Genomic DNA, 14,614 nt, shown 5'->3' with positions numbered 1-14,614 from the left:
CAAAAAGCATCTGTTTAGTACTGCTAACCAAAAAAAAAAAAAAAAAAAGTGCTGCGCAGTGGACACAGGTGGCTGCTTAAGCTTTGTATCCAGTAGGAAGCCTCTTAACAATGTTGGCTTTATTTGGCCACTACTTTCAATTTAAAAGCACATTCGAGCCCGACTTCTGCTACGCGATAAAATATTTTAACTAGAATATATTTAATAATTTCACAGCCGGGCCGTAAGAATAAAAATCATCCTGGGACTTTTGACTTAAACCAGCCAACCAAAACCAACATAGTGACACAGCATAATTATTAAGTTCTTGTTATTATAATAGTTATTTATGACAATCAGTTACATATTCAATGATGAGTAGTGTGTAAAGAGCAACTGCATTAGAAACAACTTATCATATTAGAGTCCACAATTCATTTATCTACAGCAAAAGCTACAGTCTCAAGGGTTCATTCACTTCATAGATTCACTAAGTAAAAGCTAAATAACTCCTCTTTACTACTGTTTAGTTTATCATTATCTTTGAGTAACTGTGTTTTTCTAAGTACTAAAGGGCAACTAAAGTCTAATTATGTGATACCTTTACTTAGTACTATTGCTCTACTATTTATTTGCCAGCTTTACTTAGTTGCAGATACAGATTCCTAATACAAAATACAATATAATCAACTTATTAATTAGAACATTATTATGTAATTAGCATTATTATGGATTAACTAACTGTCAGTACAAGGTACTAGTACAAGTACAGTCACTACCAGTGGTTAAAATCAACTTAGCCATAAGTTTCACCTTTGAATGCTTTTCAATAGCGTATAGCTCCCAACATTTTCTTGTGTATTGTTAAAAATTAAAGGGTGCATTTCTGAATTGAATTGAAAAAAAATCTCAGAAATTAGGTTTTTCAAGTTGTTCACTGCTTTACATGAATTAAACCTAACAAGGCCTGAAATTTTGAGATTTCTGCAGAAACTTCATGAGGCACATGTGACCTTGTATATTGATGTACCAATATCATCAAGTTTAATAATGTTTAAAATACTTTTTAATCAGTTCCTTAGTGGAATACTAAGTAAATGTTAGAGCAAGTACTTCTACCTGCTACCCTACTCTGTAGTACAGTATATTAGCATATTAGAATTTCTTCCTATATTTGTGGGGCCTTCCTGCCTTTATTTGATAGGGATTAGGCAGAGAAGAGATCAGGGCTTGACATGCAGCAGTGGTCTTCAGCCAGGCTTAAACCAGAGGCACTGTGTTTGCATTGCATGCACTGCAACCATTCGCCGACCAGGAAGCAACAAGATATGTGTGCTGGTTTTCATTTTGGCAAGTTTTGTTGAACTTTTAATGAGTTTTCATTTTGGCAAAAATAATTCTAATATAAAAACAATGTACGACTGACATTAGTTTATGATATTTCAGCAATTTGAGTTATTTTGTAAAAAAAATAAATAAATAAGTGTTGACCTTAAATATATATATATATATATATATATATCAGGTCACCACTTATTTTTATATATACATATATATGTGTGTGCACACATTTTCTTTCAGCATCCCATGACATGTTAATCACACTGCACTGCATGAACTGACAGTCCCAAAATAAATCTGACTAAACGCATGTGGGCTCGGGTGTAAATGTCCAGTCTGGTAACATATTCTCAGTAGTACACTCCCTTGTCCCTTAAATATTTCGCTGTGATTTCTCTTAACACCTCCATTAAGACTGTTGTAAGTGCACCTTTATCTCCTCCCACCTGCCTGCTAAGGTTGCGCGCTCCCGGCGAGTTTTATAGCAACTGTTGCCCAGTGAGGCAGCGCCATAGTCACCGTAGTCCTGGCGACTGTAACCCACCAACAACAACCTCTCGCTCCATCATTACCACCTCCTCCACCATCCTCATCTTCATCAACCAGTCCACCGCTCAGGTTTGGATACGTTCTTTACTGCATTTTAGTAAGAATTCAAGTCATTTCTCGCTTCCGTGGATCATTTCGTGGAGTAGAAATTATCGCTCAGGTTTATGTTTTGTCTGCTGCTGAGTGAAGGATTCGCTGAATAGCTGGGGTAGTTTGCTAGCAAGGGTGTTTCTTTGTAACGTGTTAGCCTGCTTGCTAACGTTGCCTGTAGATACCCACAGCTGTGTGGGGTCCAGCTCGCTAGCAGTAGCTAGCTAGCTGTTTCCTCTCACGGAGTGCTATGTGGTCACAACGTGCCCAAATGCAGTCCGTTTGGCAGAAAGCACATTTTATGTGTAACTCGTTGGCTTAAACTTACCATGCTGAGTGGTAGCATAGGTCTGTGCCAGTCCCTGGTCTAGCTGTGCTAGCTGGTCAGCTGGAGCAGGAGCAGGTGTCTGTTGTTGCTAGGTTGCTAACGCCAGCGTTGCCTTCTTACAATGCCTGTTGGTATCCCATTTTTGGCTAATGTTACGGTGATATTGTACGTTTTACGTTTCGGGTGGTTAAACTCTTGTACATCATACAGAATCATTACCGTCGATCAGCAGTGCAAAAGGCTGTGAGCTAGCTTTTCATACACTAACTGCTGTTCACAATAGCTAAGCCATTACTTTCCCTTTTGTCTTAGGGAGCAAGGTAGCTTCGCTAGCCTTTCCATCTCTCCTCTTTGTGGCATCAGATGGCTATGTTAAGCTCTGACAACACAGCACAAAGTTTTGCAGTGTTTAACTTTGAGGGGAAAATACCTGCCCGAATATATTTAAATTTCTTTATGTTACTACCTATTTTATCCCGAATCATTTAGGTCTTCTGCTTTGCACATTCTGTAACTGGGTTTGTACATGTCAGGGTTTAGCCACCCTTTTTGCAGTAATCCAGCCTTAATGACTAACATAACAAGATATTACATTTTTTATTTTGTGTGTGTGTGTGTGTGTGTGTGTGTGTGTGTGTGTTTGTGTGTGTGTGTTTCCTTTCCTGTGCAAGAAAGGGAATAATAATCCCGCATGACTGGAATGAGTATGTATAGGGGACAGATGTCTATTAAAAGCTTAATGTTGTGCCAGATCACTTAAACTGGTTAAAAACATTTAGTCACAATTCCTTTAAGTATATGTGTTATATTCATTTCCTGCTCTGTTTTAGGGTTCTTTAATCCTATGGGTGGTTCATATAAGTAGAGACTTGGTTTCTTAGTGTTGCATCACAATTATTCCTGGGTCCATTGGGTCTCCTGTGCCGCTGCACCCTCTGATTCCCATCAGGGGAGAGATAATTTGTGTATGTGTGTATGGAGAGGTGAGTGGAGGAGGAGTGCACCTCTAGTCGGGGTAGGACTCGTGACCTTCTAGGCCTATTTCTATGTGTTCACCACGGAAAACATATTAAGCAGGAAATACATTTTGGTGGTTATTGCCATCTTTAGAATTTGGTTTTCTTTTAAATATTAGTTGTTTATTCAAGAAACACCTGTAACTATTACACTAAAACTACAAACTAAGTGTGCCTGACCATGCCTGATAACGTGCAAAGCCCAAATTAATAAAAAATTATTGATTTATGCTTATATACAGTCACACACACACGCACATATATTTATATATATATATATATATATATATATATATATATATATATATATATATATAGCATCATGCACAAATATTCTTTCCAAAACACGTGCACATGCGCTAAACAGGATGTTGGGAACTGCTAGTTATCAGATCGTGTTACCACTTACCTGTAGTCCAGTAGGGGAGAAATAGTACCATGCCACCTGCTGCCTGTATCCTGTTGCATTTCCAATCACTTAAAGAGGGCCTGATTAATTCAATTATTCAGTCATCCATTTTCATGGCTTAGCAGAATACAGGATGTTTGGATTGTTATTTGCTCTACCCTGCAAGAAATAATGTATACAGTTGATGGGGGGGAAGGACTTAAAGGTCTTGTTTGTTCTCTCTGAATCCTACATCTGGTAATTAGGATGACTAAAGTACATTAGCACTCATTTTGGTAACCTGTTTCATAATGCTTCAGGAAATTGTGAAACATTTTAGAATTGTTTACTGTGGTCCAGTTATGACTTAACCTTAAATTATATGTTGGAGTTATATTTTCTTACTTTTTGATACCTTCCATCATATTTCAATTCGTTGTTTCAGAATATAAGTCAGTCTAAGTTTACCTTATAATATGAAAACCCAGCACCTAAATAAACACAGTACTTTGCATACTTCCCCCTACTATAGCTCCCAATTACATTTCCCTCCATCTGGTTTCCTGCTGTACTAGAACATGATCATTCTTCTGTCTTGCTTTGGATTGTATGTACTGTATCTTTGTGAAAGAGAGAAATTTTGTGTGTAGTGTACTTTTCAACCTCTCTTATGTTTTTTTACTTGATGCCTCAGACTCCACCTTTATCATACATGACTACAATAGAGCAAATGATGGTTCTGCGAATTTTTTTGGGTACTGCAACAGTGAACCATGTACTGTTTACTATTTGTTGTAATCTTAGCAAGAGGAATTGAGGGGAGAAATGCAGGGTAAAATGTTGCCCTCCTTGGTAGCTTTTGTTCCTCTGTGTCTTTGTAGGGCTTGCACTTGCTCAGTGGAGCACAGCATTTAAGTGGGCCACAAGGGAGTGCCTGAATGGTGAGGCAGGAGGTGTGTTAGAGTGTGTGTGTGTGTGTGTGTGTGTGTGTGTGTGTGTGTGTGTGTGTGTGTGTGTGTGTGTGTGTGTGTGTGTGTGTGTGTGTGTGTGTGGAGGGGGTTGGGGTTGGGGTGAGGCAACAAGAGTGTGTTATGATGCAGGGCCTCTTTTCCTCGATTAGGTGGGCTCAATTGGGCTGAAGCACTTTCGTTCAAACATCCTACGGGGTGTAGGTCCGCATTTTCCTCTTTCTTCAAGTAATTTGTGATATAGTAAAGTGAAGGCTATAGTTTTTGACTGTGGTTTATTAGTTTGGTAGCCCACACATAAGAACTTTCACACGTCAGGGTAAAGAAGTTCCTTGTGTGTTGTAGCATGTGAATCACATGTGTTATTAGGGTGTCATTTTTTGTGAATTGTTATAAACTAGAATATCTTGACAGAATCACAGAATATAAATATTTGCCTCTCTGGATAGTAGTTTATTTTTCCACCAGCCAGACTCCAGCCTGTCTAGCAACAGCTTGCTGACATGTCTGACAGTGACAGTATATACAGATATCCCCCTCCCCAAGGCGTTCAAAATAGTCATGCTGAAAGCAGACGGCTTTGTGTTAATGAATCTCTGTGCCCCAGTATGTTTAAAGAAAATGCTGAATTTCCCTGCTGCTTTACTATTCCTGACACTCTCGGTGTACAAGGAAAAATTGACTCAGCTTTGTAATCCAGCAATGAGGTTAGTCACCCAACGCGAATAAAGTGATAGCCTTCGTCCCAAGAAAAAGACCAGTAGGATATTGAAGATGAAGGGAAGGAGCAGACTGTCCCTGGAGATACTCAAAGCTGTTAGGAGACATAGCTTAATTAACCAAGAGAGGCTTGTTCATGGAAACTGTGATGGGGAGGAGGTGGCCTTCCCCTGGAAGGAATGGGTGATGGTAGTTATACTATTATTAACTCACAAACACAGGTTCACCATGAATGATTCTTCTCACTCTTAGCCTTGTCGCTAAAGTAGTGCTCTTCATGCTTGGTTAGTAAGTAGTGTAGATGTGGATGTTTTTTTAGTACTAAGGGCTATCTGGTAAAGACACTCGAAAATTTGTTGTTTTGTTGCAGTTGTTCTTTCATTCTCAAGTAACATTAAACCTGTAAAAGTAGGGACAGACAGAGCAATGAGAAGCAGCATTTATTTGGAGTTTGTTAAATATTAACTTGTTTTATGGCTTCGAACATGGATACAAGACCATGTGTCACTGGTGCGTGAGGCTTTCAGTACACTAAGTACCACGAGGCAGAAACAGGTGTTTGGATAGAATTGCTCCAGAGCAGCTTTAGTAGCATTGATTTGGTCAAAACAGACAAGGCTCTGAAGCCTGATGTTTTCAAGATTAGTATCTTATTTAGGTAGATTTTATGTAGGGTAACCAAATCATGAGGATAATTAATGGATGTGTCCTTTTTACAAAGCTTTTGTTGTTTAATGTGACAGATGTGTCCTTTTCGTGTAACGTGCACATGTTAAAGTTTATTCTTGTTTAGCTGTGAGATATTGGTGTCACTGCTTTGGGTAAGAACATCGTCTGGATGTGCTCATCTGCTCACTGTATGGGTTCACCAACAGTTTACTTTTTGTTAAAGTGGGTTACAGATGCCACATAAGCAATGGCTCAACAAAGCATTCAGACAATTATATTATTGAGTTGTAAAGTTGCTTTGCCAGTTAGACCGGTATGTTCAAAGTGTTTTTTCTTTTTTTGCAGTGATTGCGATCATTATCACCATTTACAGTAAGACTGTTTTCCCTGTTTCCATTTAGGCGCCATGCAGACCCCTGAAGCAGGCGCTGACTCCACCTCCACTGTCCCTCTACAGACCACAGTGCCTGTTCAGCCTACCGGCTCCACCCAGCAGGTGCCTGTCCAGCAACAGGTACATCCGGACTGTCTGTGTGTGCATGTGTGTTTGAATGTCCCCCCACACAGTGCACATACCTCCCTCCCCGTCTGCACAATGTGTGATTTTTACCCAATTAAATAATTAATTTCCAACTCTTGTGATTTGTTTTTGCCAGGCCCAGACTGTTCAACAGGTTCAGCATGTTTACCCAGCACAGGTGCAGTATGTGGAGGAAAACAGTGGTGTCTACACCAACGGCAACATGTGAGTCAGTCTGCTACTCATCTCTCTCACTCCACAAATATTAGCGCTACATCCCTGCAGCCTGTTCTTTCTCCTCTCAAGTCTCTTCACACCATCATTCATGTCACAAGCACATGTTGGTGAGAGTGCATTTTTGTGTTTGTTTTCTTTTCTGAGGCGTGTGCAATTGTGTGTTTAGATGGTGCTCAGTCACCTGAACATGACCACAAGTAGGACTCTCTCTAAGTACAGACGCAAAGTTACTTGGAAAAAAATTAGCCACTAACCATTATGATGACATTTAGAATTAGTACATTTTGGATTGCACTGTGGTAGTTTGACCGAGTCTACACACACAATGAACACAATGTACCGTATACTTGTTACCATATAGGCTCCACATGTGCTCTACAAAGTAACACATCTTTTTTTTTTTTTTTTGCTTTTGCTTTGCACATATTGACTGTCTACTAACCTCTCTTCTGAACAGAAGAACTTACTCGTACTCAGAACCACAGCTATATAGCCAGAACAGTGGAGGGAGCTACTTTGACACACAGGGAAGCTCGTCGCAAGTTTCCACTGTGGTGACATCTCATGGCATGACCAATAACGGAGGAGGGGGCACTGGAGGAATGACCATGGGCCTGGCGGGGGGTCAGGTAATCAGCAGCAGTTCTGGGGCTTACCTCATGGACAATGCTGGACCCCACCCTGCTACCCAGACTGCACGAGCCTCCCCGGCTACTGTAAGTCTATAGTCCTTAATTACCTTTCCTACCAGGCTACTGAATGTAGTGATGTTTTAGTAACTTCTACCCCTTTACAGTTTAGATCCACATCTCAATTAGTTTCCTACACTGTTCCAATTAGATTAGGTGTTCTGTTTCTGTCATACTTTAAAAATCTATGCACTAGTTTGATGCAAAATGTAGGGCGCCAGCATCTTTAGTTCCATATTTAAACTTAGCATATGTGTCATGTTTGTAAAATGTTTGTACACACCTCCATGATTTTGTGTGGTGTGTCTATTTCTGGTGATGAGCTTTTGCTTATGTGTGCAGTGTGCTGTGTAGTTTGGGCCTGACTCTTTTAATATTTAGTGTTTAAGTAAGGCAGTTGTTCTTTGTGTCCCTCATTTTACATGTCTGTTATCCTAACTCTTCTCAGACAGGGAAGACTGGTCAGGAACTGTGTTTCTAGAGAACCACAGGTCTGCAGAACCCCCCACTCTTCAAGAGTTCTGCTTTGGACAAATTAGCAGACATTGCCTAAGAGCCTTGTTCTATACATTCAGTTCGCCCGTCAAGCATTTCACATAGTCTGCTTTAATGGCGCTTTCTAGCAGACGTTCAGCAGCTACTCTGTAACTGACATTACATTATGTGAATGTCAGTCATAACCTTTTTATTATTTTTTTTTTTTTTGTGCAAGTGTATTTCCAGTTTAACCAAAAACTTCTCTAGCACAAGTGATGAATTAGGTCCAACAGAATATAAAGCAGTCACTTCCACTTTCATAGACTTCTAATAACGCTTGGTATCTTTCACCAATAATGAAAACACACTGAAATGCCCACATACAGTTTTGTATTTGCCAGGAACAGTGTTGTTTTGACATTAGAAATTCCAGCACCCAATTAAACTTCTCCTCATGAAACAGCTTTTCGCCATAACTCCTGAAGTTGACATACAGGTGTTAGTGAGTCACCTTGGCACACCGCCCTACTCCATTGTTATTGTAATGGAGTCTGTGTTTTTTTTCTCTCCTTTCTCTACATGACAGTTGTTATAAGTGGATCTGTGCTAGTGGAAACTGAAAGAGTTGTATGTCTGCCAGCCATCCATGATTAAACTTGTTGTAAACAGTTGATCCTGCCTACGTCTCCGTTTCTCAACTAGGGAAAGGTTTTCCTAAAATGCAGCATACTTCTGTTCTGCTTGGGTTTAGTGGTGCTTGCTTTGAAATCTTTTCTACACACTTTTGTTGCTAGTGGCCTGTAATGTGTAACTTTTTTTTTTTCCTTTTAATTTCCGCCTCTTAAATTTTGTTGTTCTGTGCTTCGTGGTTTATCAGATTGAAATGGCGATTGAGACTCTCCAAAAATCTGAGGGTTTATCCAGTCAGAGAAGCTCGCTGCTCAACAGCCATGTAAGTTGCTTGCCCTTGCCTCACCTTGACTTTTGCTAAACAGACTCTTTCTGTTCCGCCTCTCTTACCCCTCTACAAATTTGTGTTTGGTGTGGTGCTTGCAGGTTTTGTTGCTCGATTAAATTGTTACTATTGCTCTAAATTCACTGGCTGCTATAGAAATGCTTTTGCAGAGCTGTGAAGCAGAACTGACTGTTGGTCTGAGGTCATTACAGAGACTATGCATGGAGCAATGTATCATTCTCTTGTATTCCCTTGTAGCTCCAGTGGCTGTTGGACAATTATGAGACAGCAGAGGGCGTAAGTCTACCACGATCCACTCTCTACAATCATTATCTGCGTCACTGCCAGGAGCAGAAACTGGATCCTGTAAACGCAGCCTCTTTTGGCAAACTCATCCGCTCCATCTTCATGGGACTCCGTACAAGGCGCCTTGGAACAAGGTAGACTTTTTTTTTCTTTCTCCAATAAAAAATGACCATAATTATATTCACCTCACCTTGGGACTCTTGGTTTTTGTTTTTTGGCTTGCAGAGGGAACTCCAAATATCATTACTATGGTATCCGGGTAAAACCAGATTCCCCACTCAATAGGCTCCAAGAGGACATGCAGTATATGGCTCTCAGGCAGCAACCTGTTCAACAGAAGCAGAGGTACACAGGCTGCTACACATGCACACACATTGTGACAGAGACATCAGACATAGATACTGAGGTGTGCCATGTGATTTCAGGTTCAAGCCAGTGCAGAAGTTTGATGGCAGCTCTGGGGAGAACTACTCAGGTGGAGGCCAGCACCATCCTTGTGCAGCAGAGCAGACAGTCATCGCACAGAGCCAGCACCACCAACAATTCCTAGGTCAGCAGTTTTTCTTTTTTTATCTGACTGATTTGTAAAATCAAAAAGAAGCACAATATATTTCACTAGATTATTATTAATTTTCCTTTTTCTTTTTTTTTAATTCACCTTACAGATGCATCACGGGCACTCCCTGACTTTATAGAGCTGGAGCTGGGACAGAGCAATACAGAGAACATCAGTCCGGACGATGTGAAAGCTCTGCAGTCTCTTTACAGAGAGCACTGTGAGGTTAGTGTAATTCACCATGAGGACAGCGTGTTTAAAGAAAGCTAAGCTATTCAAGAAAGCTGTTCAGTGTTTAAAAAAGTCTAAGTAATCTCCTTTTGTATTGTAGCATTAATTAATAGTAAGTGGCAGTATGTTTATCCATTGAGCTGTCTGAATTCGATGTATTTCACAATTCACAAGATGTTTTTTTATTAATCCTTATTCCCTCTTGTTCTTCTCCATTATTCTCCCATGTTTTACCCACAGTAGACTATATATAACAAATCTACTAGTTCCTATCACCAAAGTAGTTTAGAAATGACATAATTCCATAGTTTAATCTTTAAAGCAGTCTTTACTAAGAAAGACTAAGAAGACTAAAGTTTTTCAAATTTGGAAAAAGAACACGCACTTTAACTGGGTTCATATTGTGGAAACTTTAGGAAAGGTCATATGTGTTTATAGTGACAGAGGGATTTGTAAATGCCAGCTGCTGGCATTTTGGAACAGCATTTTCTCTTCATCTTGAAGTTTTCAATCACAAGTCTTCGACTGTCTGGAAACATGGGTGATCAGGTCATCCACAGGTGATGACCAAAGGCCTTACAGTATGGCAGGTGGCCTTCCACCTTTGCTGGGATTACAGGTTGTGTATACCCGAATTACAAAAAATGTACTTCTACATCTAGTTCAATTTAATGGATTTTCATTCATATTAATTATCAGAGACATGGAAACTGCTGTAGTTCTTCTTCTGTATTATCTACAGACCTCAATATGAGAAATTTTAAAGGGTCTATTTTCTTATTCTAAAGTGGCTGCAGTGAAAACTGTATTTTGTTTATGTTTATGTTTTCCAGGCTATCCTGGATGTAGTTGTGAACCTCCAGTTCAGTTTAATTGAGAAACTGTGGCAGACATTCTGGCGTTATTCTCCCCCTGACTCAGTAGAGGGTGCAACAGTTTCGGAAAACAGGTGAGGTCAAGCTGATGAAATACAATATGAAATGTGTCTTAGTTAAAGGGTTTTAATGTGGTACTAAAGGGAGTTCAGGGATCATAGAATGTATTTAACCAGAATACTTTTGAATTTGAATTTCAAAAAGCATTTTTTGTGATTTATTCGTTGTACAGCAGCATTAGTGAGATCGAAGCACGGCTCCCCCGATCACAGCTATTGGTGCTGTGCAGAAACGAGGCTGTACTCAAATGGATGAGCACCTGTGACCATCTAATGTACCAGGCCCTTGTGGAGATCCTTATTCCTGATGTCCTGAGACCCATTCCCAGTGAGCCACACCCATAGACACCTGTCATGTTTACTTGCTGTGTTCACCGCTGTTAATGTTATAATTAACTGGATGTTGTTTGTCTCTTTGTTTTGTTTTGTGTTTTTTTTGTTTGCTTGTCAGGTGCCTTGACTCAAGCCATTCGCAACTTTGCCAAAAGCCTGGAAGGCTGGCTCAGTAATGCCATGAATGCCATTCCACAGAGAATGATACAGACCAAGGTAGACTGTAGCTCCACAAGTCACCTGCATACATATTACTCTCATGCATTATACTTGCAGCAGGTAATATTTAGGCCTTTGTGTGTATTCTTTTCACAGATTGCCGCTGTTAGTGCCTTTGCGCAGACACTGCGCAGATACACATCTCTGAACCACCTGGCTCAGGCGGCACGTGCTGTGTTGCAGAACACATCACAGATCAACCAGATGCTGAGTGACCTCAACCGTGTTGACTTTGCCAACGTGCAGGTCAGAACAGTGTGTGTGTTTGGATATTCAGCAGTGGTCCTTTCTGTTTTGTGTACTATACAGTTCCTTCTCTATGTTTTCTTTCACTGTACAAGTATAAACCTCCAGTGCTTTCTCTGTGTTGCTGTGTAGGAGCAGGCATCATGGGTGTGCCAGTGTGAGGAGGGAGTGGTTCAGCACTTGGAGCAGGACTTCAAGGCCACACTACAGCAGCAAAGCTCTTTAGAACAATGGGCAGCCTGGCTGGACAATGTGGTCACTCAAGTGCTCAAGCCCTACGAGCACCGGCCCAGCTTCCCCAGGGCAGCTCGACAGTTCCTGCTCAAATGGTCCTTCTACAGGTCTGCAAAAGAACAGCCATACACTACTGAGACATGTTTGAGAGTGTGTAGCCTTTATAGGATGTGAGAAAAACATTTTTCCATGTTCCTGCAGTTCTATGGTGATCAGGGACCTGACCCTGCGCAGTGCTGCCAGCTTTGGTTCTTTCCACCTGATTCGCCTGCTCTACGATGAGTACATGTTTTACCTAGTGGAGCACCGTGTGGCCCAAGCTACTGGAGAGACATCCATTGGTGTCATGGGGGAGGTACAACTGTGGCATCTCATGTGTTTTTCTGTTTTGGTTTTGTTTGAAATAGTTTATTGGATTGTATGATAGATAAATTGTATGTAAGATGCAAATAAGCCTCTTTATCAGATCATCACAAAGATGTTATAGAACTCTGTATGTCATTTAGATTAGAAGTATTATGTGAACCACTAAGCATGTTTGTTTCTGTTTTCAGTTCGACAGCCTCAACACTCTGTCCTTCGCTAACATTGATAAAGGTATGTCCAAATAGCTTTGGACCAATGGCTCCTCAGCCAAGCACAAACACTAACTGTGCGTCTATGACATTGTTTTATATACATTATGTTTTGATTTCCTGTCTCTAGATGAAACAAGTGGGATGGACAGCGACTTGGAAGAGGACACAGAGGAGTCCGGGGAGCCTCTTGCCAAACGGGAGAAGTCAGAGCACGAAGTGATCCAGGTGATCCAGGTCGGGGCACTAGAGGATGGGTCCCACCCTGTGGTGGGAGTTGTCCAGCCAGGTGTTCTCCACTCACTGCCCCAGCCCCCACAGGACCATAGTGAACACATCCTCACCCCCTCTGCTGGTACTCCCAACATCCGCCACTGCAGCGCCACAGGCAACACCTACGCCTCTGTTTGAGGGTTCGAGGGCATGGCCGACCCTGTGTGGCCTATATTTGCTGTCTCACTCTCCACATATCTCTCTCTCTGTAAGTCTAGATGTTTCCATCTTTCTCATGCATTGTCTCTGCCTTTGTGTGGACACGCTCCCCTCTCCCTATCCAGCCGGGTTATTGGAGGAGTTCTGAAATGCTGATACCCTGACCAAGATGTGCTGTCCATGTCTGACTGCTTAGATTCTGGATGTGATGTCATCCCATAAGTCTGTGCTTTATCACAATGTGGCAGCTGGTGGAAGGGACCTGGAGGAAAAAGGACTAATTTAAACCGTTAAATGTTTCCTGGTTAGGCGTGACTTAAAGGCTCTGTCTGTGTATACAGACAGGTTTTTCCTTGAAAGAAGATTAAACGCCTACATACTACTGATGTCTCAGAGCTCAAATCCATGTCACTAGTCCCAGTGGAGCAAAGTCATCGATTGATTCAAGACCTTTGCCTATTGTACATAGTTTTGCTGTACTTTCAATTGGTATTACCCGAAAATCATGGTGCTATCATAGTGTTTTGTTTTAATTTCTAGTTAGCCCTCCTAATTTTAGTATGATTTATGTCGGCATGCATTCCAACAGCTGATAAATGTTTGGCTGAACAAAATACTTTTGAGTATTGTATGTAGCTAAAAAACAAAGGGATGACTTTTTATATATGTATGGCGGTTGAAAAATGATGCCTGTTTGGTTTGAAAATCATTTGGTAGCCACTCACCTGTAACCACTTACAGCTTTTAGCCACAGAAAAAGAGACCCCCTAATGACATACGTGTGCTGCTACTGTGTGCTGTTTAAAGAAAAGAGATTGAGAAGACAAAAACCACTTCTTCAGTGCTAGCTGCCTTTGTTTATATTAGATGCTATGTAGTGTGGTTTATATGATGAGCTGTAATCTTGACACCTTGCTGGACATGTTCCCCTGGTTTTGCAGTTTCTGTCTTAATAACATTTCTTAAGTTCACGAAGGACCAAAAAACAAACCAACAAGAGGTGGCTGAGAGCGAGCCATTTCGACCGCTCGAGAGCTGTCCGACAGTGCCATGTTGCAGAGCAGAAGGAATGTCAGGGATTTAATGTACCTCGGCTTTATCATAGTGCCTTATCCTTAAATGCAGCTGTCCTTGTAGTCCTGACTGTGTGGTGTAGAGAGCCCCACTTTGTCCCAGCCACACATTGGGCTTTCTGGTGACTTGTGGCTGGATTTGGGCTGGCTCATCAGTGTTGAGACAAAGGGATGCAGGCACAGACACACCTGTTGTTTTCTCTGGATCAGCTCTAGTAAGCTTATTACTTACCTGAATCATGGTCTTTAGCCTTGCTCCTGCCCTAACTCTGCCCTCTTGAGGCCTATTCTTGCATTAGCCTTTGTTATTGGTTGGTGTGTTTGTGTGTATGTTTGTGTGTGTGTGTGTGTGTGTGTGTGTGGGGGGGGGGGGTGAACACATAGGTCTGCACTGTGTTTTTATGTGCATGTGTGTGTATATATGCCCGTATGTGTGTGTCTGCGTGCTTGTGTGTACAGTATGTATTGGAACACATCCATCAGTCACCCTACCTCAAACCAGTGGTGCCAGCCCTTTGACGCGTGCAGCACAGTCACCAAACCTTATTG

General features: G+C 41.2%; 1 protein-coding gene across 2 annotated transcripts; it reads left to right on the top strand.

The window, feature by feature from the left end:
* Positions 1–1,797: 1,797 nt before the first annotated feature.
* rfx3 (regulatory factor X, 3 (influences HLA class II expression)) lies at positions 1,798–14,407 on the top strand. Of its 2 annotated transcripts, XM_026356618.1 has the most exons (17): positions 1,798–1,938; positions 6,450–6,562; positions 6,705–6,793; positions 7,263–7,521; positions 8,849–8,923; positions 9,185–9,366; positions 9,458–9,577; positions 9,658–9,782; positions 9,898–10,013; positions 10,853–10,968; positions 11,127–11,281; positions 11,405–11,502; positions 11,602–11,751; positions 11,884–12,092; positions 12,187–12,340; positions 12,540–12,582; positions 12,691–14,407. In XM_026356618.1, the coding sequence occupies exons 2-17, from the start codon at positions 6,455–6,457 to the stop codon at positions 12,969–12,971; spliced, it is 2,280 nt and encodes a 759-aa protein (XP_026212403.1). In that variant the 5' UTR covers positions 1,798–1,938; positions 6,450–6,454; the 3' UTR covers positions 12,972–14,407. The 2 variants fall into 2 exon arrangements, with proteins under 2 accessions (XP_026212403.1, XP_026212404.1); XM_026356619.1 differs by lacking the exon at positions 8,849–8,923.
* Positions 14,408–14,614: the final 207 nt, after the last annotated feature.

The sequence above is a fragment of the Anabas testudineus genome, chromosome 12, assembly GCF_900324465.2.
Source record: "Anabas testudineus chromosome 12, fAnaTes1.2, whole genome shotgun sequence".
NCBI lineage: Eukaryota > Metazoa > Chordata > Actinopteri > Anabantiformes > Anabantidae > Anabas > Anabas testudineus.
The sequence above is the reverse complement of the archived record's forward strand: the minus strand, read 5'-3'. Positions and strand labels throughout refer to the sequence as shown.